Genomic DNA, 22,937 nt, shown 5'->3' on the forward strand with positions numbered 1-22,937 from the left:
ATCTGAGATATTCAGCGGCTTGAGGTGAGGCTCTTCACCGTACTATGGGTCAAAGGCACCAATGTCGGCCTATTAGCTTATTTATTATAAGAAGACCAGGGGGTGGCCCTTGGCATTTGTATAATAGACCCAGAGGTGGCTCCTGGCAATTTTATATGCAAGACTATGGATCAGACCCTGGAAGATAAGTAGATAATTAGATATAGATTGTATGCTAGTTGTCTGTGTGATGCTTGCTTGGAAGACAAGGAGGTGGATCTTGGCACTGTTCTGTGAGACCTAGGGTCTTGGCCCCCTGCCTGACATGGAAAGACCATGATACGGCTCGTGGCATAATGGCAAGACTATGGCTGGCACATAGCATTCTCTATTATATGTATGGTATGTGGTATTTTGGGGAACTCACTAAGCTTTGTGCTTACGATTTTTAGTTTTGGTTCAAGTACTTCTGGTTCGAAAGGGAAGGGTCCGGCTTGACCGCAGCGCATCCATCCATGTTTCCGCAATGTGAGAATTTTAGGATTGTACTCTGATGACTGTTTTAATATGAAATACCTTTGGATGTTGAATAAAAGGATAATTTATGTTTTGGTTGAATTAAAAATGAAATTTTTACCTTACAATTTTTAGGACGTTACAAGTTGGTATCAAAGCCTTGGTTTAACGGATTCGGCCATACTCTTGGGTGTGTCTGAACTCAAACTGAGGGTTTAGTGAATTTTAATAAAATAAATGTTTTATTAAAGGTTTTTCTAATAAAAGAAAGGGGTGTGATGCATGCAATCGACCGAGCTCAAGTAAGTGATTCCCAGAATACTCATATATGTTTATTATGTTATATGTTATGAGGATTGCATGCTAGATTAGTGTTAAGGATCTGCTCAGGATTTCATGGTAGGAGAGATGTCTTTATATGCCTGATTGTTTGAGATTTTAGAATTACATGCTAGTATGGTTTTCAGATTGGATAGAATGGCTTGATTAGTTGGTACGCTGGTTAGATTTTCCGTTGCCCGAATGCTACTTTCTTTGTGCTTTGTGGGACTCTTAGTGATGTGGGTTAGCTAATAAGTGAATATGTCAAATCACATGTTGCATAGGTTAAATAATCTCAGAGTGGCGAACTTGACCCTATTGCGCAACTCTTGTTTGAGTCCAAACCTTCTAGGGTCGAGTCTTTTTACTCGAAGGATTATCTGAGCTTTGTTGCATATGATTGTATTCATGAGGTAGTTAGCTGACATTAGTGGGAGTTTTTCAGCATCTGATGGTAGGGTAAGGTCGGGAACCTAGGAGAGCCTAGGAAGTGCTTTCAATGGGTTGGTTGTGCTGTGTAGTGAGTTTTTGGGGTATTAGTTTGAGAATGTGACTTAGAGGATTCAGGATGATTCTTGAGGAAAGTATGGATAGGTGTGGAAGGTAGTATTGGGCCCGTACTACTGAAAGCACAGGATCCGTATTCGAATCGAGGAAAGTCACAGAGAGTCTAGGAAGCTTTTTGGATGAGGATTCATGGTTATGTTCTGATCATTGCATGGTTGTTTTTCATAATGGTGATGACCACTCGGGAAGGAGGTTCAGGTTCTGGTTCGGGCTCAGGTGCAGGTACTGAGCCGATTGATGAGCGGATGCGGGAGTTTATTTCGTCGGAGATCACCTGCTGTATTTTGGAGCAGACTCCTGTGATCTTCGGTATGGTCAAGGAGGGGATTTTTTAGATTTGGGATGAGCGCATGGGTGTGTTCCGTACTGAGATTATGGAAATTGTTGGAGCATGCACTCTTTCCTTCTGTGAGTTTTGTGCTTCTGGAGCTCCCGAGTTCTTTGGGGAGAAGGACCCCATTGCTAGTAGGAGATGGTTAGCGGATATGGTGAACGCTTTCCGAAAGAGTTTCTGCCTCGAGGGGTCGAAGGTCATATTTGCTTCCTGTCTTCGGAAAAACAGAGGTCGAGATTGGTGGGAGGAGGTAGACTTCGCTTTAGGAGGCGAGGCCCTGGACACGATGACTTGGGAAGAATTTGTGACACGGTTTAGGGACGAGTTTGCACCAACCATTCAGGTGCGGCAGTTGGAAAGGGAGTTTTAGGACCTTCGCCAGACTACTAAGACGGTGGCAGAGATCACTGTCAAGTTCGGGGAAGGGCTTTGTTGGTTCCGCAGTATGCAACGGACGAGGAGATGAAGAAGGTAAGGTATCATGATATGCTGAGGCATGACATCAGGGAGTTTGTGAGTATATCAGGGTGCAAGACACTGAATGATATGATTACTAGAGCCTTGGAATGGGAGATTAACTTGGAGCACCTAGGGAAGAGGAAGCCAGAGCAGGTGCAGGCAGTCGAGGGTCCTGCGAAGAGGCCCAAGACTTCAGACCAACAGTTAAGGGGCCAACAACGCCGGGGTCAATGCAACACGTGCAGGAAGCAGCAATAAGGGGTGTGCCGATCTAGGGGTATAGGTTACTACAAGTGTGGCAAGGTTGGTCCTGTCAGCAGAGATTGTCCCCAGGGGATGATTCCGTTATGTTTTCACTGCAACCAAGTTGGCGACAAGAAGGCCGACTGTTTGGAGTTGATGAGAGGAGCGGTGAGGGCACCCGCTCCAACCACCTTGAGGATTAATGATGGACGTGAGGACATGGTGGAGGTTCCTGTGGCAAGGAGCCGAGCATTACAGTCACGTGTCGAGGGGATCCGAGTTCCTTCTGTTGATGTCGCAGGTGTGTATTGCATTCTTCCCTTCATGTTCTTATTATTTATATTCATGATTGTATGTTTATGTATGAGATGTTATGTGTGGTCTATCTAAGTCTCCTCCTGGGGTTATAGTTTTCCTTCATGATGGTCTACACATTATATCTTGAGAATCTTCACATGCCATTTTGCATACCGAGAGCCGTGTTTAGGGGATGTTTAGGTGGGCCAGATTTGGATTACGATGTGGGAGGCATCGGCTATCGTCGGAACAAGCATGAAGAGAGAAAAGAATAGTAGTCGATTCAATCTTTGGTAGTTTTAGTAGGGATTCAAGAAATTCGCCAGGTGGACATGTTGGGTTCGGATGCAGAGTATGTAGGGGGTCCCTCATGGTTTCAAAGCAATAAGGGATGGGTTGATCATGGGCGTGAGATCAGTAGTTACCAAGTTCACACCTTCGTATTGTGGTCAGATGCAGGTTCGCGGGGGAATTGCTCTAAGCGTAAGTAAGTTGTGGAATCACTTGGGTACCCGCTTCAATATTTGTGATGTTGTTCTTCATGATCCGATAAGTCGCCGAGGACTTGTAATGGAGTCAGTGGAAAGTGATTGGGATTGTTGAGCTCGTTGAGATTTTGGAAAGTATTCATCTAGTTTTGGAATCTGTGTGATCGCCGAGATTGGCTAGTAATGGAATGCTAGTTCTTGTAAGCTCAGGTGGTCGATAGTTTGAATTGTAGGGTTGCGAGATAGGTTGGAAATCCATCAAATCTTGAAGATTGGAAGAGCGCAGTCGAATCCAAGTGGGGGAGAATCATTTGGTTTATGGGTGTGCACAAGAATGGGTATCTGAGTTTTATTACACATCCGTAGAGACGCATGGCTGGTGTGTGGATGGATCCAGGTTGAGGGTTGTGTAGAGCCTCTCAGCTTGTTCTTTTCTGATTAAGGCGCTGGGGTTCGAAGCATAACCCGAACACTTGGTTGGGATATAGTCAGATGCGGGTTCGACCCAGGATGATTTTGGTCGAAATGGTAGATAAGTGGTATGACCATGGGCGGTGACCATGGCAGAACAGGAGTGTTGTAAGACTACAGGGTGGCCGTAGCATTCACTAGATTGGAAGATAGGGTAGGAGTTTTGTAAGACTGCAGGGTGGTTGTAGCATTCACTAGATTAGCAGATGGTATCGGAGTGTTGTAAGACTATGGGGTGGCCCGTAGCATTCACCTGGGCCGTAGTTTCTCTACGTGGGCGTAGACCATACAGGACAGGTCATGAGACTGTGGGCAGGCCACAACATCCATGAATTAAGGAAGGTTGTGGGCCGTATGAGGTCGGCTGTGATATAAGACTACAGTTGGGCATGTGGCATTCACATATAGCAAAGTGGATTTGGTTACATCAGGTTTGGGTGGGTGGTTATGTTCGGTTGGACCAGGAAGGCTGATAGAGCCATTATGGCATGCAAGCTAGGGCACCTCATCCCAAATAGACCCTCTTTCGTAAGTTGTGTGATGCGACTATGTGAGGCTATTAGTCTCAACAACCAGTTGGAAATCCGGTATATCGGTCATTTGGTAGGTAAGTATGAGGCCAGGAAGGTCTCGATTGCAGCATAAATGTAATTATGGTACATCAAAATGAGCCTGAGGTGATGCTAGTGTTTGGGACTCGTGTTAGGAGTCGCCTTGTGAATTAAGTGATATGTTAAGTCACTTGATGCATGGGCTAAATAATCTCAGAGTAATTGATTTAACCCTGTTGCGTAGCTCTCATCTGAGTCTAACCGTTGTAGGGATGAGTCTCTTGCTCGAAGGATTATCTAAGCCTTTTCTCTAGTGAAAAGTTTTCGGCAATAATGAATGGTCAGTGATTCAGTTTCCAGTGGAAGCAACAAGATAATCAAGGGTTGGAAGTATTATGATCAATTTTGGAATGTTGTTGTAGGTGTGAGTGTTCTCTCAGTCCGTATCGGAATTGTAGTTGGGCTGTTCAAGTTGTTTAGTGTAACTGGATGATAGTAAGAAGTGATTTCGATGAGGAAATCTGATTTAAGTGGGGGAGAGTTGTAACACCTGGTTTTGAATCGCTTCATTATTCGGAGCCATGACCCGAAGATCGGTTATCATAAGGCTTCAGGCCTTGGGGGAAGAGAAATTCAGACCCTTTTTGGTTGTGGGTATTATAGATTAGGTGTTCCGAGAGTTCAATTGTGTTTCGAAGCCCAAGGGTTTAACCGCAAAGTGATAGTTCTGGCCTTTTAAGGATTTCGGATATAAGCTCGGGATGTTTTAAGGAAAAAGGGAATTTATAGAATTATAGACTTTCTCATTACCATTCCGTGGATATAAAGAAAGTCAGAATCTGGCGATGAACGAAAAAGTTATGGCCTTCGGAAGATTTGAGGTTTTGGACCCTAGGCGAGTACGCGGGGTGTACGCTATGAGTACGCCGGGCATACTGGGTTGAAGATGATCGCGAGATTTACCCACTACGCATGGCATATGCATGGCAGGGACAAACCCTAATTTTTAGGGTTTATGCCCTATTTAAACATCTTAAACCACCTTTGGACATTCTTTTAACCAGCCTCCATCTCCCTATACCCTAAAAACGAAACCCTAAGTGCATTTGGTGAGATTTGAGCTTGAAAGTGAGTATGTTGGTGTTTTGTAGTGAAGAAGAAGAAGAGTAAAACTTGGAGGAATAACTTGAGCTTGTAGATCCAGAGTTACCTTCACCTTTACAAGCCTTTTCAGGTAAAAAGCTCTCACCTTGATGGTCATTTGTGCTTGATCTATTTTATGGAGTTATTTATGCATTTTTGAGCCTTTTTAGTTAAAGTTGAGCTTTTGATCTACTCTAGAAGCAATGGATGTTAGATCTTAGCTCCATGGAGGTCCCTTGTTCATAAAAATTCTAACTTTGTGAAAGAGATTGGTCCATGTAAGTGTTAAATGCTTTACTAAGCTTCTTTTTTAGTGTTGGGTCCCTTTAAGCCATTCATTGGTGTAAAGTTGCCAACTTTACGTATTAAGTCACCCTTATGGATCAAATTTGAGAGTTTGGCATGTTTTCTTAACCGAATAAGTGCTTAATGGAGTGGTTTGGTGATATGGGGAGTATGTTGGGCATACCCAGCTGGTACTGGCCCCGGATGGAGTATGCTAAGCGTGCAAGCTGAGTACGCCCCACGTACTCAGCAGATGGACTTTTGGGCTTGACGATTCATAGATTGGGCCATGCTTTGGACTTTTAGGGTTTAGGCCTTATTGGGCCATTAGACTTCTGATTTTGGTCTTTTGCTAGTATATTGGGTTTTCTTGGAATTAGGCCCATGATGGGTTTGGGGCCCAATTTAGAAGATTAGGCTATATTGGGCTTTGGGATGCCATTTAGGAAGTTAGGCCTTATTGGGGTTTTGGATGCTATTGGATTGGGCTTTGGATTTGAGCAAAGTGAGGAAAGGGTAAAAAATGGACTTTTACCCTGAAGGTTGGACATCAGACTAGGATTTCAGTATGGGTCGTGGACCAGTTATTAATTAGATATTATCTGATAGTGTTAGACATGATTTTCTGGATCAGCAGTCTGAGCTTTTATCTGAGATATTCAATGGCTTGAGGTGAGTCTCATCACCGTACTATGGGTCGAAGGCACCAATGTCGGCCCATTGGCTTATGTATTATAGGAAGACCAGTAGGTGGCCCTTGGTATTTGTATGAAACACCCGGAGGTGGCTCCTGGCAATTTTGTATGCAAGACCAGGGATCGGACCCTGGCAGATAAGTAGATAGTTAGATATAGATTGTATGCTAGTTGTTTGTGTGATGCTTGCATGGAAGACCAGGAGGTGGATCTTGGCACTTGTGTGTGAGACATAGGGTCTTGGCCCCCGGCCTGACAAGGAAATACCATGATACGACTCGTGGCATAATGACAAGACTATGGCTGGCACATATCATTTTCTATTGTATGTACGGTATGTGGTATTTTGGGGAACTCACCAAGCTTTGTGCTTACGATTTTCAGTTCAGGTACTTCCAGTTCGAAAGAGAAGGACCCGGCTTGATCGCAGCGCATCCACCCATGTTTCCACAATGTGACGATTTTGGGATTGTACTTTGATGACTGTTTTAATATGAAATACCTTTAAATGTTAAATAAAATGATAATTGATGTTTTGGTGAATTAAAAATGAAATTTTTACCTTACAATTTTTGGGACGTTACAAAATTATTCTATCTTTTTTTCATATCATATACCATTTTTCAAACATGAAAATGATCAGTTCGCCCATCCCTCCCGTCTTACAACCTTTTCCAAAATAAAAAATTGAAATATATTAAAATAATAAAAAATATTTTCTTTAATAAAAATCAGAAGACTAAAATTAAAAAAAAAACATTTTGTTAACGATATAACAAATAACTAGTAGTAAATTAATAAAAATTACATTTTATTCCCAACCCCGACATCGTGTTATTACTTGCTTACGTTCTAGTTTCGCATTTAACTATGTTCCGCAAAAATGTTCATGCGGCCGAAGATAGAACAACAAACCTTTATCTTGTCATTTTTCCCACAAGTACTCCTGCATGAAGCGTATCTTCTCCTCCTTGATTATCCTATAACTTTGCTCAATGTCTTTTTTTGTCATCGAGATCTTTTTTAAGATGACTGAATTGCATAAATTAAGAATCTATCCTTTGTAGTTGTTTATCCCTATCTTGTTATCCAAAAGATGATGATGTCGGTTTCTTCTGTCTTTGTTGTGGTTTTTGCTACTCTTCAACGTTAAACCCCTTATCCTCTTCGATGAGCGCGTTGGGTCGGCTTCCAGTTGACGACTTCAGCGTCGGGAAGTTTGTTGTTGAAAATACCATTAAACTTGGTGATGTTTGTTTTCATGTCCTTCCATTTTTCTTTGCTGCAACTTGAACCTGTGTTTTTAGCATTGCCCAATCTTGGATCTTGTGCTGATTGGAAACATTTTTAAAAACTTGAAAATATAAGTTTAAAGAGTATATGAAAACGTCGTGTAAAAGAATGGTGTGAAAATGAAGAACATTTAAAAGGTAGTTAATGTGTTTTTTCAAATGTTCGAAAAGTAAGTAGTTGGAGAGGCATTAATTAGGCGAATTTTGCATCAGGATAATCATACTGATTTGGTATGGTTTTGGATGGCACCAAGTGGGTGGTGCGGTGTTTCATTCTGTCGGTACCAAACCAGCTCCAACACCACGTGCTCTTAATTATATTTAAAAAAGGAAATAATATTTATATTTAAAATCAACATTTTGGCCACTTTCATAAAATATGAATTTTCTTATTGATAGTTGATCCAAAATTAGCTTTTATTTGATCATTATTGCGATGTTTGTATTTTGTTCACTTCTAACCAATTGATTGATCTATTTAAATTTTACTAAAAATAATAATCATTATAATATTTGTTTAGTAAAAACTAGGGAAAATGACTTGTGAGGGTAATTACATTTTCGTCTTGTTCACGTTTATACAACTTTTTTTCTACACATTTGAACATTTAACTTGTTAAATGTGTTCACATATTACCATTGTCGCATGTTATACCAGGTAACAATGATAACATATGAACATATTTAACAAGTTAAATGGTTAAATGTGTATAAAAAAATTGTCAAAATGTGAAAAAAACAAAAAACATAAATATATTGATAAGTTATTTTTCTCACTTTTAATAACGATTTTATTTTTCATATTCCAAATGTTAGTTTTAAAGTATCAATAATGATTGATTATTTATCCCATTTATAGTCTTTTGATTTTGCCAAATCAATTTTCTACTAATTTATTTTTAGTAAAAACTTACTATCATAAATATTAATTAATTATTGATCAATTCTAAAGTCTACTTTTTAATTAATAAATATTTTTTGTGAAATATTTTATGAAGCCTCTTCTATTTTTTTTTTTGTTTTTAAGCATATGTAATATTTTTAAACTAAATAGTATCTAACAATAAAATTAAATAAATTAAATATCTAATAATAAGTATGGAGGGTCTTTTAAAAAAAATATATATTACGTAGCAAATAAAAAACGCAACAAAAAATATATAATGTAAATGTTTTAAAATTATTATAACTTTTTAATTAGAAGTTTATAAACTCTTTAATTTTTTAATACAACGTTCTAAACTATTATGTAACAAAAATATTTTAAATGTTATAAAAAATATTAAATTGTCATACAAAATCTATGAAATCCTTAAAATGTTGTAAAAAAAAGTTTAGAAATAGTTGTATGAAAGTTATAAAAAAATTATATGAAAATGTAAAAAAAAAAAATTTAACTTGTAAGAAAATTTTAAAACATTTAGAAAATATTTGGTTTAAAAACATTTGTATGAAAATTATATGAAAATATAAAAAAAAAAGTTGAAAAAAATTATAAGCAAAATTTAAAACATTATAATAGAAAAAACTATAAGAAAAAAATATCATAAAAATGTTCTAAGAAGTTATAAAAAGTCTTAAGAAATTTGTAAAAAAAATGGCTCACATTTAGACAACATTTTTTTTTATACATTTAACCATTTAACTTGTTAAATATGTTCACATATTATCATTGTCACCTGCTCAGGTTAAATGGTCAAATGTCTAAAAAAAGAAGAAGTTGTCTAAACGTGAACAAAACGAAATGGTAATTACCCTCACAAGTCATTTTCTCTAAAAACTATATTTTTTCGGTGTGGTAGTAATATTTCAAAAAATTACGATATAATGCAATTTTATAACAACCTTTTTGGATGGTTTAATAAATGATGATAATCTAATCAAACTTATCTATCATTACTAACTGTGTTTTACTTTAATTTAAAATTTGTTTGTTTAACCTTTATCAGGAAATACTTGATTAATAATCACATACTTCTATTAAATTATTTCATCAAGTAAAAAAATATTTGTTTTACACAAAGGATGTAATTTTTTTGTTTTTAATCGGACCAAAGAATGTATTATGGTCGTGGCAATCATATTTTAATTAGTAAAACTCATGGCTAATTAAGTATTACTTCAATCCAACAGAACAAGAAGATTCCCAAAACACTTTTAAATCGTTGTGCCAGTATTAAGTGTTGACCCTGCATGAAGTGTACGAATTCTCAAGATCCTCCAACAATACGCTTCTGTGGGGAAAACACTTTCTTTATAAATGAAATTCATAAGAGAACCCTTTTTGTTCTTGATCGATTCTTGCTACTTTCAAGTTTTTCTTGATGGATTCTTTCTACTTTCAAGCTCTTCTTGATCAAAGTGAATACCCAGATCAGATTTCACGTCCCTTTTAGGAAATCTGTCTTTGTGTGTGTGTGTGTGTGTGTCCGAGGTCTAAAACCCTTGAAAATTTTATTTCTTTTTAGTGGTTTTTAGGGTTTTGATTTACAATGGATGGAAGTGATATTTATAAAGCTAGTAGTAGTATGAGAGCAAGTAGTAGCGGTAGTGGAGTGCTGTCAAGTTTAAGATCTGCAAGTACTTCTGTATGGAGGAATTCTGGGATGGATGTGTTTTCAAAATCTACTCGTGAAGAAAATGATGAAGAAGCTCTTAAATGGGCTTCTCTTGAAAAGCTTCCAACTTTTGATCGTTTGAAAAGAGGTCTACTTTTTGGATCAAGAGGACCTTCATATGAAGTTGATGTGGATAATCTTGATTACAATGATCGAAAACGATTACTTGATAGGCTTGTAAGGATTGCTGATGAAGATAATGAAAAGTTCTTGTTGAAGCTCAGGAACAGAATTGATAGGTATTTTAAATTCCTCTTTCTTGTTGTTTGATTGTATTCTTTCTCCAACGATATATATGATGATGTCAAGCGGGTGGAATTTGGCATTTAATGCTTAAAAATATCGATTACCATTTGAATATATGGTATCATTTTCGTAATCATATTTAATGATAATATTAATAAGTAAATATAAGATTAAAAAGATGGAAGAGGGGTTAACATGATGCTAAGTGCTAAACATTAACTTTAACAAGAATCAAAATTCAAACGTTTTGATTTTGACCAATTACACTGTTCATTTTGTCACCTTTATTGAAGCGTAACCATTGTACCAACATAACGAACAGTACAGTATGCTAAAACGGGTCAAACGGTCAAATCGGATTGAAGTTTGACAACTTGTGTCATTCAACAAGTACTACCGTTTGTTTGTAACGAATCTGAAAGCATGATGTACTTGGGTGTTGTTTCTTTATTGAGATGAATTTAATCTAGCAAACTATATAACATGACTTTCATTGTAAGTTATATATAAATGATTTCTTTTTTAACATATTTCTCCAAAACGTGGCTGTTTTCCTATTGAGTCATAATCTTCTACAAATTTGTCTCGATTTTTTTTTTCTTTTTATATTTTCTCAAGTGTCCCATTTTATTATTATTATTATTATTATTATTATTATTATTATTATGTTAGGGGGTGTTTGGGATTGCTTATTGATAACTTATGTTTATTTGTAAAAACTAATAAGTTGATAAATTGTTTTCTAGAGTTTAAAAATTGATGCTTATAGATGTAAAATGACCAATAAGGACCGGATATAGATAGACATATAGAATATGGTTAATATGATAAATTGGATTAAATAATTCATAAGCTATTTTAGATAAATTAGAACCGACTAACTTCTCCAAAACTCCTTAATTAAGTCATAAACACTTATGATTTAAATCTATCCAAACACTACTAAAACCTACTTATTAGCGGTCAAGTCGCAATAAGCTAATTAGCATCTTAGATAAGTAATCTCAAACACCCCTTAAGCAAAAAAATAAAGATTTAATAAAGAAAAGTCAAAGAAACGAATTGAAGTTTTTCCATTGAGTCATAACTTTTTACAAATATGTCATTTATGTTTATCCTTTCATTTAATTAAACATGTAACGTTTTTAAAAAATGAAAAAGACTGTGTTTTCTCTTAACTTTGAATTCTATTTTCTTACATTTTGTAACTTTCACTGGGAATGTTACAGGGTCGGCATTGATTTGCCAACAATTGAAGTCAAATTTGAGCATATGACTGTGGAGGCAGATATCAATACAGGAAGCAGAGCTCTACCTAGTTTTATGAACTTCCATATTGATATATTTGAGGTTAAGAATCCAATCATTTGATATACGCAACTTTCTTAAATATTTTTTAAATAAGTTTTCCCTATAAATTATGTATCCATGTTTGATTCCATTAGGGGTTCTTGAGCTTATTCCATATGCTTCCAAATTCGAAAAAACATATAACCATCCTTGATGATGTTAGCGGGGTCGTTAAGCCTAGCAGGTGAGCAAAAAAGAACATCAACCATCCTTAAATTATAACTTAATTATAATCATTTTACTAAATCTAACATAATAAAACATGTTTTTAGAATGACATTACTTTTGGGCCCACCTAGTTCTGGAAAAACAACACTGCTGTTAGCGTTGGCTGGAAAACTTGATAAGGAGCTTAAGGTAAAATCTTGTTCTGAATGACTTGATTTCAAGATTAAAACATTACCATTTTCTTTATTTTTGACATTTGGTAAATCTTTGTAGAGCTCTGGGAAGGTGACATACAATGGTCATGAATTGCATGAGTTTGTACCCGAAAGAACCTCTGCTTATATCAGTCAAAATGATGTCCATATTGGAGAAATGACTGTTAGAGAAACCTTGGCTTTTTCTGCACAATGCCAAGGGGTTGGATCAAGATATGGTTAGATTGAGATTATTTTGTCCTGATTTTTAATTGTGGATATAACAATATGTGGAAAATTCCAAAAAAAAAAAAAAAAAAAATTAAAAGCACAAGGGTTTTTCGTATAAATTGCAGAGATGTTGGCGGAGTTGTCAAGAAGAGAGAAAGATGCAAACATCAAGCCTGATCCTGACATCGACGTTTTCATGAAGGTATGGACCCATCTCCAGAAGTCTAGTTATAGGGAAAAAAAAACTTTTTGTTTAGGGTGTTGGAATAGGCCCTCCAACCTTTGAACAAATAAGAAGAAAACCAAGAAGTGTTCCCTGTTGTTGCTGCACACGAAAAGAAAAGAAAGAGGAAAGAGGAAACTGATTTCTTTATATCCAAAAAGCTACTCCAATAAACAAAAGCAAAGGCTATATATATAGCTACAAAAGACTCAACGGAAATTAAACAATACTAAACTAAAAACTAGCTACTACCCACTAGAAGGTAGGACACTCCAAGACCAAGTATACCAACGTTTCTCTGCATTAGACTTGGTCAAAAGTCCTTTATTCAAACATTAAATAAATTAAACAAAATACTAGCCTTTTACCCATACCCATAACTCCAATAAACCCATGACCCATGTCAAGATTACCCAACAATCAACCCCTTAATCTTGACATGAATCTGATTCTTCAAAGTAGTGCTTCTGGCTCATTATCATCTTCAGTCAAGTGAACTTCTTCTTTTAATTCCTTTTTAGGACACTCAGCTGCATAATGTCCATATTCTTGACAATTATAACATTTAATATGTCGTTTATCTCGACACATACCTTGCTCCCTTCGATCTTCATCGCTTTGGAACCGGCCACCTCTACCACGACCTCTTCCTTGACCCCGACCTCTTCCTTGATCTTGACTGAAGTTACCACGCTTGGTTCTCTCTTCCCATTCCTCTTTTGACAATAAAAGCTTGTTTTGATTTGGATCATTCTCATCTTCATCAAGAACTTTAATTCTCTCTTCATATGCCTTCAACCTTCTCACAGCTTCCTTAAGTGACATATCCTCTATCTCTGAGTATTGCTCAATAGATGCAACAATCTGCAAAAATTTCTTAGGAACCGAATTTAGTAGTTTTCTTACCACTATCTCATCTTCCAAACTAGACCCAAGACTCTTGAATTTGGATGCAATCTCACTAAGTTTCCCTGAAAACTCATCAATCGTGTCACCCTCTTTCATCTTCAACATCTCTAGCTCGGTTCTAAGTGTTTAAAGTCTCGCCTTTTGAACTCTTTCGGCTCCCAAATACCGCACACGAAGAGCTTCCCACACATCTTTTGCATCCTTATGCTTAGCCACTTGAAGCAATATATCTTCAGGTAGAGTTTGAAACACAAATGCTCTTGCCATTAGATTTTTCTTTGCTTCCACCGCCCTTCCCGTTTCCGGATCAACCGCTTCCCATAAACCATATGCTTGTAGGATCGACTCCACCATAATCGACCAACTTGTATAGTTTGTAGCTGTTAACTTGGGGCATTGCAATGGGATACTTTGACTGCTCATGGATACAACCTGACTTGCACCACCGGGATTTGTTGCTGGCATCGTCCCTAACTCGATCCTTTCTTCTTGTAAAGTACCAACCACACAGATCACTCTCTTTCTTCTTGCACAGAACCAACCAACACTTGAGTTATTTCTGATATATATATATATATATTTTGCAAACCACCGATACACACTTGCAGGTGCACCAAAACTTTGTTTTCTGATCTTCTTCCTCACTTTGACTAGCTTCTTCACACAGAAAGCTTCACCACACAAGTTCTGTCTTCTTCACCCAGACCTTGAATTCAGCACACAGCACTTTCTCAGCACACACCACTTTCTTAGCAGACAACTTTCTCTTCACACAGATCAAAAAGGAAAAACAATCACACAGATTTTTTATTTTGGAACTCGGCTCACACAGAGCTTTTGGCTCACACAGAACTGCAACAGCAACAGGTTCACATAGAACCTTAGGTTCACATAGAACCTCTTCAAAGATCCCACATGTTGAGCCTAGGGCTCTGATACCAAATGTTGGAACAGGCCCTGCAACCTTTGAACAAATAAGAAGAAAACCAAGAAGTGTTCCCTGTTGTTGCTACACACGAAAAGAAAAGAAAGAGGAAAGAGGAAACTGATTTCTTTATATCCAAAAAGCTACTCCAATAAACAAAAGCAAAGGCTATATATATAGCTACAAAAGACTCAACGGAAATTAAACAATACTAAACTAAAAACTAGCTACTACCCACTAGAAAGTAGGACACTCCAAGACCAAGTATACCAACGTTTCTCTGCATTAGACTTGGTCAAAAGTCCTTTATTCAAACATTAAATAAATCAAACAAAATACTACCCTTTTACCCATACCCATAACTCCAATAAACCCATGACCCATGTCAAGATTACCCAACATAGGGATATTCACAATAGAGATTTTTCGAATTGCAAATTTGCTTTTTGAAATGTCCATACCACAACAAACCATTTTGGTCAATTTTGTCTTTCGTTTATTTCGTAATTCTTTATGACTTAAATTTGATACTTCTATTTTTTTATGAAGGCTGCAGCATCTGAACGTCAAGAGGCAAGTGTGATGACAGATTACACTATCAAGGTATGAACTTTAGATTAACTTTTTACAAACATTAATTATTTATAAAATCTAATTTAAGTTATTTCTCATGCAGTTGTTGGGTTTGGACATTTGTGCGGATACCATGGTTGGGGATCAAATGGTACGCGGGATCTCTGGTGGCCAAAAGAAGCGAGTTACAACGGGTGAAATGATAGTTGGGCCATCAAACGTTCTTCTCATGGATGAAATTTCCACTGGTTTGGATAGCTCTACAACTTTCCAAATCGTGAAATCACTCAGACAATTTCTTCATATCCTTGAAGGAACAGCTGTCATTTCCCTCCTCCAGCCTGCACCCGAGACATATGATTTATTCGATGACATTATCCTTTTGACAGATGGGAAAATCGTGTACCAAGGACCACGTGATAATGTGCTCGAGTTTTTTGAATCTTTGGGGTTTAAATGCCCCGAGAGGAAAGGTGTTGCTGATTTCTTGCAAGAAGTATGTTCTCATTCTTTTCCCCTTGATTTAGTTCACTTCACATTAACAAGTTATTAACGTCCCACATTGGACACAGCCTCATCTGCTTCTATATGTTTTGGAGTCTACCTTCTCCATAAAGACTCTTTGGAGGGAAAATTTAGGAATCCCAATATCTAACTTGGTATTAATATTATAGCTGGTGTCTTCTGCCTCTCTATGTTGAAGTCTGCTCTATCTCTTTTAAAGGGTTCTTTTGGAGACATTTGTGGTGGAAAGACGCCTAATTTAAAAAATGCATAAATTTTGATATTTCAATAGTTACGAGTCCCACTTTATATGGTCTGAAAGCTCTCAGTTGGTTGGAGCTTCTAAAAAACCGCCAGAGGCCGTTTGTCCCATTTGTCAGACCCAATTTTACTGTTTTGGACTCCAATTTGAATTTTCTAACCGTAAAATCACGTGATTTCTATGATTTCCCTAAATCGCTTGATTGATTACGCATTTTATTTGAATAATTTGTTGTCAATTTTTAATTTTCTGAAATTTAGCAAAACATATCAAATATAGATCACTAAAACTTCTCTCTTAGTGAACCCGAAACATTTTTTTGTTATTTACTTAAGTTCTACCTCACCACATATCTATCTGGTTAACATATGTTTTTTACAAAATTTTGAGATGTGGAAATTATGTTATAGGTGACATCGAAGAAAGATCAGCAGCAATATTGGATGAGAAGAAACGAGCATTACAGATTTGTGACAGCCAAGGAGTTCTCCGATGCATTTCGTTCCTTCCATGTCGGGAAAAGACTCGGGGAAGATATTGCCTCCACATATGACAAAGCAAGAAGCCACCCTGCTGCCCTTACAAGTAAGAAATACGGAATAAACAAGAAAGACCTCTTGAAAGCTTGCACCCATAGAGAAATATTGCTAATGAAGAGAAATTCTTTTGTTTACATCTTCAAATTGTCCCAAGTGAGTATCATTTTCGCTACAAATGCTTGCTTTTTTATGCTTAGCTCTAATCAAGATTGTTATTTCAGTTATTTATCATGGCGTTAGTCTGTATGACGGTGTTTTTCCGCACTGAGTTGCATAGAGGTAATGTAGAAGATGGAGGGTTATATACGGGTGCTCTATTTTTTGGTGTGGTTATGATCATGTTTAATGGGATGTCTGAGATCTCAATGACAATTGCAAAGCTTCCCGTATACTACAAGCAACGGGACTTCTTATTTTATCCATCATGGGCATATGCTCTTCCGTCATGGGTCATCAAGATTCCTGTTTCGCTTATTGAATCTGCTTTGTGGACGATGCTTACTTACTATGTCATAGGATTTGATCCTAATATCAATCGGTATAACTTCTCAAGATTTACAAATTTCATGTTCTTGTTTCATCTTATACCCTTCTTACCCAATTTTTGCGTTTTACAGATTCTTCCGGCAGTACTTTTTACTGTTTTTTGTTAACCAAATGTCTTCTGCGTTGTTTCGATTTATTGGAGCATTGGGTCGGAACATGATTGTTGCCAACACTTTTGGTTCATTTGCCCTTCTTTTAGTCTTTGCGTTGGGTGGTTTTGTCCTTTCACGAGGTACTTACAAGTTACTTGATTGAAAACCAAAAAAAATCCCATTTTTTTTTATCCCTTTACGTATAACAGCCATGTTTTCCTTGTTACAGACGATATAAAGAAATGGTGGTTGTGGGGTTATTGGTCATCTCCAATGATGTACGCCATGAATGGCATTGTCGCTAATGAATTTCTTGGGCATCAGTGGAAAAAGGTAATACTATTTTTGTAACATCTGAAGTGCACCTAGGATGTGATATTACAATATATATGCTTCCACATCGATGTATTGATATGCCAAAGCTTAATTTTTCTATATGTTTATAGACTTTAAACGATACTACACTCGGGAAATCCGTGATCACTGCTCGAGGGTTCTTTGCAGAAGACTACTGGTATTGGATTGCAGTGGTGGCAATGATCGGATTCATTTTGGTCTACAATTTCTGTTTTGCTTTGTCTCTCGCTTTTCTCAACCGTGAGTATTTTTTCTACATTTTCATACTTAAATACCACTATAAGCGTAGTAGCCATTCAGTAACATTTAGTGTACAATTCATAGCTTTTGGGCAATCTCGATCAACCGTATCAACACAAACCCAGAGTGGCACAGGAGCGGTTGAGTTAACATCACCAGGTGGTGGGAGCAATCAAAAGAAGAAAAAAGGAATGATTCTTCCATTCGAACCACATTGCATTACCTTCAACGATGTCAAATACTCAGTCGATATGCCACTGGTAACTTGCAAGAGACTTTTGTTTCTTTAAAAAACCCAATCTTATAGTAGAAAAAATTTCAAATCCTAAGAGTGTTCTTATGTTTTTTATAGGAAATGAGAGAACAGGGATTGAATGAAGATCGGTTACTACTACTAAAGGGAGTGAGTGGAGCTTTTCGACCAGGGGTTTTGACCGCATTAATGGGGGTGAGTGGTGCAGGTAAAACTACTTTAATGGATGTACTCGCAGGTCGAAAAACGGGTGGGCATATAGAAGGTGACATCAGGATTTCCGGGTATCCAAAGAAACAAGAAACATTTGCTCGGATTTCCGGTTATTGTGAGCAAAACGACATTCATTCGCCTTATGTAACTGTTTACGAGTCTCTGCTATATTCGGCTTGGCTAAGGTTATCAACTGATGATGAAGGAACTCGAAAGGTTAGTCATGTGCTGAAAGTCGATTACATTCTTTTTGGGTTTTTCAAGATAATAAGATTTGAATGTTGTTTGTAGATGTTTGTTGATGAAGTTATGGGACTTGTGGAACTGACTCCATTGAGAGATGCACTAGTTGGGTTGCCAGGTATAAATGGGCTATCAACCGAACAACGAAAGCGGTTAACCATAGCGGTTGAGCTGGTGGCTAACCCGTCTATAATATTTATGGATGAACCAACGTCCGGTCTTGATGCTAGAGCGGCTGCTATTGTGATGAGAACTGTTAGGAACACCGTGGACACGGGTAGAACCGTTGTGTGCACAATCCATCAACCTAGCATCGATATATTTGAAGCTTTTGATGAGGTACATTTGGAAAATCCACATTTTTGTCTTCATGTTTTGTTTCATTGACACGAGTCTTAGTCCAACGCATGTCAAACACAACCTAAGTTTTTCTAGGGAAATATAGTTCGCTACCCTTTAAGCAGCTGAGTTATCATCTAATAATATTGTGCAGCTATTCTTGATGAAAAGAGGTGGACAAGAGTTGTACGTGGGACCCGTGGGTCGTCATTCTTGCCAACTGATAAGATATTTTGAGGTAAGATACTCAACTTATGGAGTGTATATATGTTAATGATAAGCAGTATGAAACTAAAGTGGTAAAACCCAATTGTTATTGTGAACCAGGATATCAACGGGGTGAGTAGGATTAAAGATGGATATAACCCCGCAACATGGATGTTGGAAGTCAGTACCACTGCTCAAGAATTGTCTCTTGGAGTTGATTTCACCGAAATCTATAGGAATTCCGAACTTTATCGGTGAGTACTTCAATTGCACTATGTTTATAACTTCATTTATTACATTGAAAAGAACTTGACAAGTTTTCTAGGGTTATTTTCGATAATGAGGATAAAGAGGTTATCCACGTATTTTGCATAGACTAGAGATCGAGAGCGGGTCCCTCTATACCGCCTTTTTTGGTGGGACAAAGTTTTACAATTTTTGTTCCATTAGCATAGAATCTTAGTCTAATGCGTGTCAAAAACAGTACAACTTTGTTTTAATATGTTTAACAAAAGTTAAATAGTTTCTGAGCAAGATCGCCGTATATTTCACAGGAGAAACAAGGCTCTTATTGCTGAACTAAGCATATCACGTCCCGATACAAAAGATCTTTATTTCCCAACCCAATACGCGCAACCTTTCATGGTCCAGTGTATCGCATGCCTATGGAAACAGCGGTGGTCCTACTGGCGGAACCCTCCTTACACTGCTGTCCGTTTTGCTTTCACCACCTTTATCGGGGTCGTGTTTGGGACCATGTTTTGGGATCTTGGTGGTAAACGGTAAAAACCCAAACTCAAACCCTAATCATTTGTTTTTGTTACACTGTTATAATTAATCATTCAATAATTTTGTTTGTGTATTCAGGAAAACCCAACAACAACTAACTAATGCAATGGGTTCTATGTACACGGCGGTTCTCTTCCTAGGAGTCCAAAATGCATCGGCAGTGCAGCCTGTTGTGGATGTCGAACGCACTGTCTTTTATCGAGAACGAGCTGCAGGAATGTATTCCGCTTTACCATATGCCTTCGCACAGGTGATTATACCAACTTCTTTTTATTTAGGGTTAATTTACTTGTTCACATTCAGCAAAATTTCTATTTTTTTGTGAATTAATGGGTGTTTGATAGTTACCAATTAAGTCAAATCTGATCGAGTCAAGGTCTGAGTCGAACCCGGTTTCTTATCAGATCCAATAAAAGGCATCAGACTCTATAAGATTGAATAAGAGTCTTCTAATTGTGACCCCTCTTAAGAGGCTGACCCCATAGGACGCATATGAACATCCCCTAAATCACACTTGGCGGTTTGCTATATGTGCATAATCTTATGTTAATTACTTTTTGTCAATTAAACAATTAAACTAACATTTTTAAGTACTTGGTGACTAGATAATCTAATTTCCTGTTACCAAATGACCTAATTGGGAAAAAAAAGTTTGTTAAAAAAAAAAAAAGAACAGACTTGAATGCTTACCAGTGATTATATGTTCAAGATTCTGAACATTTTCTGGTTTACGTAGGTTCTGGTCGAAGTACCTTACGTTTTTGCACAAACCGCCTTCTATAGTCTGATTGTGTACGCCATGATCGGGTTTGAATGGACAGCCGCCAAATTCTTCTATTACTTCTTCTTCCAGTTCTGTTGTCTACTCTACATGACGTTTTACGGCATGATGACGGTGGCAATCACCCCCAACGCCAACATTGCCGCCATTATCGCAGCTTCATTTTACGGGTTTTTCAACCTGTTTTCTGGCTTCATCATTCCACGACCCGTAGGTTTCTTGATCTTTTCATCTCAATTGTGAATAACATTAGCCCCTCATTCTTGATCGCTAATCATTATTAGGGTTTTTGTTCCAATTGCAACAGAAAATTCCGGTGTGGTGGCGGTGGTACTACTGGTGTAATCCGATGGCGTGGACCATCTACGGCATGGTGGTGTCGCAGTTTGGCGACTATGACGATGTGCTTACGAACGGTGAGACGGTGAAAGGGTATCTGGATCGGTATTTAGGCTACAAACACGATTTTCTGGGCACAATTGCCGGAGTTCACGTGGGATTGGTTGTGGTCTTTGGGTTTATATTTGCTTATTGCATCAAATCATTCAATTTTCAGAAGAGATAAAATATCAAATAATCACAACATCAATTGTCTAATTTTTTGTATTTAAAGTGTTTATGATTTTGTGTGTGTGTGTGTGTTAACTTGATGTGTAATTTATGTAGTGTGGAGTATATTTATCTTTTTTGTACAATATTGATGTATTTGATATGATTGAGTGTCGCTTGAACTCATTGACCATTAGTTGAATCTTAACCTGATTGAGAGTCTATAGTAGAAAATATGTGGTTTTTAAGTGGGTTCAACCAAATTGGTTAAAGAGAAAACCAAGTTTAATTTGAAAAATAATGGCTTCAATGTGTATAAAAAGCGGTGGTAAAAGGTCGGAGCCTAAATCGTTTTTTTTTACTAAAACCAATTTATCCTTGAAATAAGTCGGTATGACTAGGATGTTAAAATGAGTAAGAGAAAACATCTATTTATGATGAAAACTCTCCAACTACTTTATGTGGGATTCTTTTTATGCTATCAAATATAATATGTCTTTTATTATATATATACTCTATCTATTTTTTTTTCTTGCTCTGTTTGTCCAATCCTATAGGATAGGCCTTAATTTCTTTCTTCTATCTAAAATTACAAGTAAAATAAAAAAAAATTAGGTAGGTCATGTGACACATCTTCACATTACATAACCTCGCCCCTGGACTCAGCACACATATGACCACGTGTCTACGACCCAAAATTATGGGTATGTCCATGTGGAAGGTTAACCTTTTGTTTCATATTTGTAAGAAGGTGGTTAGGATTGCTTTTTAAAACAACTTATTGATTTACTGGTTTTTTGAAAAAAAAACAAATAAGTAAACAAAAATATTTAACAATCTTAAAAGCACTTTTAAAAATGACTTGTCCATTAGCTTTAAAAATGTCTCAACAAGCCTATGTGGTTTTATCTATAATTAAGTAGGAAGAGCTTTTGGAATATATATATATATATATATATATATATATATATATATATATATATATATATATATATATATATATATATATATATATATATATCCCCTATCCTAATAAATAAGTACATTCTGTCCACGTGTCAATCTCTCAGCAGCCCTAAATCGTTTTTTCCCGCTTATTTTCCTCATCTACATTTACGAAACTGCCTTCCAGATCATATTCATATGCAGTCTTAGTCAATCAATAAATCCGAAAAATCTGCAACAATTAAAAGTATACGGAAAGATAATTATGCAGAAATCTTAATTTCAAATTTAAAATTCGTTCATATCCAATCCAATGCAAATATGGAAGTTTGTTTATTATAATGGGAAGCTAATTATTATCCGGTCAATAAGTCCCAAAAAAATCTGCACCCAATAAAATCATACCGAAATATATAGCAGTATTCATTCTTTACGCTTCTATTTTCTTCGCCATTTTGCTTCAGAGAACTCCTTACAAACGGTATTCAATCCTTCGTCTCTGTACCGGTTATAATTTCCTTGGGTTTCTCATCATTTGCTGCATATTCATCCTCCAGGACAAGAACAACTACACAAGGTTAGCAAACTGAATTCATGCATTTGTAAAAATTCTCATAGCTGCATATATTCTTCATAGTTTTGATGTTTATGTACTTAATTCTTCCACTTTAAAAACTTTACAGTGTTACTGTTTACGTTATTTACATTTGACAATGAATTATTATACCAAAATTACTTTCATACTTTGTTTTTTTATGTTTATGACATTTATCATTATACTTTTTTACTCAAATTTTCATTAAAAGATTGTATTTTAAATGTATAAAGAATAGTCCCCGTTTAAACAATATACAATAACTTCTTTACCTGTACAATCGAATTTGCCTACCAAGTCCCATTTTTGCTCTAAGATCCGATTTCACAGGCCATTTGAAAGTACACAAATTATTTTCTGTTAATAGCATTGTACTTTCACATCACTTCATATAAAATCGATCTA

The 22,937-nt window shown here is 36.8% G+C and overlaps 1 protein-coding gene across 2 annotated transcripts; it reads left to right on the plus strand.

Annotated features, from left to right (window-relative positions):
* Window positions 1-9,834: 9,834 nt before the first annotated feature.
* On the plus strand, window positions 9,835-21,188 carry LOC145116637 (pleiotropic drug resistance protein 1-like). Of its 2 annotated transcripts, XM_079052958.1 has the most exons (22): window positions 9,835-10,498; window positions 11,735-11,855; window positions 11,951-12,039; window positions 12,128-12,212; window positions 12,297-12,456; window positions 12,574-12,650; window positions 15,055-15,108; window positions 15,182-15,574; window positions 16,255-16,536; window positions 16,605-16,921; window positions 17,001-17,161; window positions 17,251-17,354; window positions 17,468-17,618; window positions 17,703-17,878; window positions 17,971-18,300; window positions 18,376-18,666; window positions 18,821-18,904; window positions 18,994-19,127; window positions 19,428-19,655; window positions 19,741-19,912; window positions 20,399-20,653; window positions 20,751-21,188. In XM_079052958.1, exons 1-22 carry the CDS (start codon window positions 10,134-10,136, stop codon window positions 21,006-21,008), a joined length of 4,287 nt encoding a protein of 1,428 aa, XP_078909084.1. In that variant the 5' UTR covers window positions 9,835-10,133; the 3' UTR covers window positions 21,009-21,188. The 2 variants fall into 2 exon arrangements, with proteins under 2 accessions (XP_078909084.1, XP_078909083.1); XM_079052957.1 differs by having other exon boundaries at window positions 17,468-17,878.
* Window positions 21,189-22,937: the final 1,749 nt, after the last annotated feature.

The sequence above is a fragment of the Lactuca virosa genome, chromosome 5 (assembly GCF_052849685.1).
Source record: "Lactuca virosa cultivar CGN04683 chromosome 5, Lactuca_virosa_CGN04683_v6, whole genome shotgun sequence".
NCBI classification, from domain to species: domain Eukaryota; kingdom Viridiplantae; phylum Streptophyta; class Magnoliopsida; order Asterales; family Asteraceae; genus Lactuca; species Lactuca virosa.

Excerpts from the sequence above, each read along its gene's own strand:
- LOC145116637 (XM_079052957.1), top strand. The coding sequence starts at position 10,134 with ATGGATGGAAGTGATATTTATAAAGCTAGTAGTAGTATGAGAGCAAGT. Across the intron at positions 12,213-12,296 it reads AACTTGATAAGGAGCTTAAG|AGCTCTGGGAAGGTGACATA; the intron begins GTAAAATCTTGT and ends AAATCTTTGTAG. Across the intron at positions 19,656-19,740 it reads TGGGATCTTGGTGGTAAACG|GAAAACCCAACAACAACTAA; the intron begins GTAAAAACCCAA and ends TTGTGTATTCAG.